The sequence below is a fragment of the Rhea americana genome, unplaced genomic scaffold (genome assembly GCF_003343005.1).
Source record: "Rhea americana isolate MKP2758 unplaced genomic scaffold, rheAme1 scaffold_24, whole genome shotgun sequence".
Taxonomy (NCBI): Eukaryota; Metazoa; Chordata; class Aves; order Rheiformes; family Rheidae; genus Rhea; species Rhea americana.
In genome coordinates, this window is record NW_028186357.1 from 366,939 (window position 1) to 370,047 (window position 3,109).

General features: G+C 57.2%; 1 protein-coding gene across 2 annotated transcripts in view; it reads right to left on the minus strand.

The window, feature by feature from the left end:
- Positions 1-3,103, minus strand: part of FGF8 (fibroblast growth factor 8) — a 6,612-nt gene extending 3,509 nt beyond the window's left edge. Inside the window, exons 1-3 of one of the 2 annotated variants that reach the window (XM_085306392.1) lie at positions 3,033-3,103; positions 2,908-2,944; positions 588-735 (exon numbers count right to left, since the gene is read on the minus strand). In XM_085306392.1, coding sequence (XP_085162518.1) covers positions 588-735; positions 2,908-2,944; positions 3,033-3,064 — 217 coding nt within the window. In that variant the 5' untranslated portion in view covers positions 3,065-3,103. Of the gene's footprint in view, positions 1-587; positions 769-2,907; positions 2,945-3,032 lie in introns of both variants that reach the window. The other variant, XM_085306391.1, reaches the window with a different exon arrangement.
- Positions 3,104-3,109: the final 6 nt, after the last annotated feature.

Consider the following 3,109-nt stretch of genomic DNA (forward strand, 5'->3'; position numbering starts at 1 on the left):
GTTGTTAACGCGGGCGATCGATCAAAGCGCCCGGGGCGCCCCGGAGGGGGTGCCGCGGGCCGGGGGGGCTCCCGGAGCCCCCTCGKCTTTGTCTCTCGCCGCCGCCGCGCTGCCGGCGGCCGCTGCCTCCCGCTGCCGACCCTCCGCTCCGGGGTTTGTTTTGAAAGGGAGGCACTGGCGGGGCGAGGGGGGGTTGGAGTACCAGTAAAACGCTAGTTTGGGCGCTCTTGGTTTAGGGAAGGTTTCCAAAGCAGCAGTGCATCCATTTGGGGAGGTCTTGGTTTTGTTTTTTAAACYTGGGGTTCTCTTTTTCCCTTGCATTGCTCAGCAAGCAGCATCCACAAACCCTCYGGGTCAGGTGCAAAACGCGACTGCAGAGGGGGAAACGGCCGGAGCCCATCCCGCAAGCGCCAGTCCCTCACCTCGAATCCCACAGCTGCTGTCGCTGACCCCTACGCTCTCCCTTTGCAACCCCGCAAGCCGAACGATTTTAATGATTTCTGGCTAACAAACAGGACGGAAAACGTCCATCGCCGCACTGCCGACACCTCCCTGTCCCCCAGCCCGCTCCCGTCGCGTGTCCTTACCGTGCACATCCCCATCCTCTGCCATCGCATTGATTTTCTTGTTGTCCAAGATCTGCACATGTTTCCCGCTGGTCCGGCTGTACAGCTGGTAGGTACGGACGAGCCGCCGGCTGAGCTGATCTGTCACCAGGCTCTGCTCCCTCACATGCTGTGTAAAATTAGGTGGGGACTGAACAGTTACCTTTAGGAAATTAAAAAATATACAACGCACCATTACAATCTCTACTCCTCAGAGGGGCAAATGGGCTGAGCAAAGACCGCCGGCCTCTGGCCGGGTTTTCTGGGGTGCCTGGGCTGAGGTGGCGGGGAGCCAGCCCCACTGGGCACGGCGGTGGTCCATACCACACCGGCAAAGCCTCCCGAGGAGGTGGCACGTTAATCAAMGGGAGGCAGGAATCGGAGCCCTTTACCGAGCTGGGCCGGCTCCTGACATGCCCTAACCGGAACAGCGCAGGTGGCTCCCTGGCCCCGCCGGGACTCGGCGGTCCCAGTTGGCGCTGGAGCAACTGGGACGGGAGCCGAGGCCGGGCTCTGGAGAGGAGCCAGGGGAAAACGTGCCGCGCGGGCAGAGGCTCTCCCCCCGAGGAACGGACGGCGTCGTGCCATGCCTTTCYGCCCTCTGCGGGAGCGGGCTGCCGCTCTCCCTGCCCCAGCCTGTGCTCCAGCTGATTCCACAGCCCTTCCTCCGTGTCCCTCATTTCCTTCCAAATGCCCCACTTTGTGAGCTCTCTTTAACTCACAGATAAAGCAGAGCTGGAAGGTACAAAAGATGTAAGGAAACTACGCCCTGGACTGGGTGTTTAATGGCAGAAAAACCTAAGGATACTAACATGCCGTGCRTGCAAATACATCCCCTTGTCAGCAGCCAGCTGTTAGGTGCCTGTGGCGGGGGTTTTTCCCAGCCCCGGCACTCCAAACCCTTTAGCCTCGGACCAGCAGCTGAGCCCGTCACCTCCAGAACTGAGTCTGATGCTCCTGTGCTTAGGATCATGCACTTTAAGTGATTTTCATGACTGGCCAAACCCAATCCCCCCCCCCAACCTCGGCCCTGGCTCGCGAGCTTGCACAGAAGTCTTTTCCCCCCTCGTCTCAAATCCCTCTTTTAAGTCTGGAAAGTTTCGCTTCTCCCTGACATTTATAAAGATGTATTCTGAGCAAATGTTGGGAGATAGCTCCTTTCAACATCAGGAGGCTGGGACTACCCCCTGCCACCCCCACATCAAATGGGAAGATTTCCTCCCGGCTTCAACAGCAACAACAACAGAAAAACCCAATAAAAGCAAAAGCTGCTGCTCTCCCAAAGCTGACTTATATAGATATCTCTCCTTGACAATGTCATCCCTCTCTCTCCTTCTGCGTGTGCATGTGTGTTTCCTATAGACGGGTTTTGGATAATACAGCAGGATTCTCTCTCCAGCTCTGATGAGGGTACCATGTGGAGGAGAGGTCATTAGCCATGCTGCTATTTGGTCTCCATCTCATACTCCAAAATATTACAGCTATGTTTTTATACAACTGCTCGCTCCCAGCTTTTTGCTCCCTTTGCTTTGGGGCTGGAAATTCGATTTTTTTTTCCAAGTTTCAAAAAAAAAAAAAAAAGAAAAAAAGAAATAAGAAAGAAAGGAAAAGAAAAAAGAAAAGAAAAAGAAAAGAAAGAAAGAAAGGAAAAGGAAAGAAAACCCTTAGGAGCATTTTAAACAAAGCTTCTGCACCTGTGATCTCTGGGGGATGAGGGGGCTTCACCCCGTGTTTGAAAGCACACCGCTCCCAGCGACGCGTGCCTGCTGGTATGCGGGTGTTGCACAAGCTCTGCCCGGCTGTTTAATCTATTCATGACACTTCTGTCTCTGGCGATACAAACCAGCGATGCTGAAGTCTGACAATTTTAAGCTGGATCAAAACCTACACTCTTCAGTAAGGAAGGTGGGGGGGTCCTTTTTATTTAATTCCACTTTACTTTATGGACAAGGTAAGAAAACAACCCCAGATGAGAGGGAGGATCCACAGGGCGATTTGGGGGTCGGGGGGAGGGTGGCGGAATCCTAAAACTGCTTAAAAATAGCGCTCCGCAATTGCTCAAAACCCCGGGTACTTCCTGCCGCGCCGCTCGAGCCCGCATCCTGCAGCCCGGGGTGCTCCCTCCGCCTGCGGCTCTCGCAGCCGGGCGACTTTTGTGTTTTAAACTCTTCCTCCTCCCTCCTTCCCGAGCCCCGAGGGCTCCGCGGCGGCCGCGGGCGCCCGAGCGGCAGCTTTCGGGGCGCGCCCCCCGCCCCGCGCCCCCTCCCCAAGGGGCGAACAAAGCCGGGCGGCGGGCACTTACCTGGGCTTGCAGGCAGAGGACGAACAAGTGCATTAACCTGGGAGCGGGGGAGAGAAAGCAGGAGAGAGGTGTGAGCCGGGGGGCTGCGGGCCCGGGCAGGCAGGGCCGGGGCTGCCGGTACTCACACGTAGCTGAAGAGCGAGGAGCAGGGGTCCATCGCGGCGCCGCGGCGGGGCCGGCAGCCCGGGGCCCGGCGGCGGGG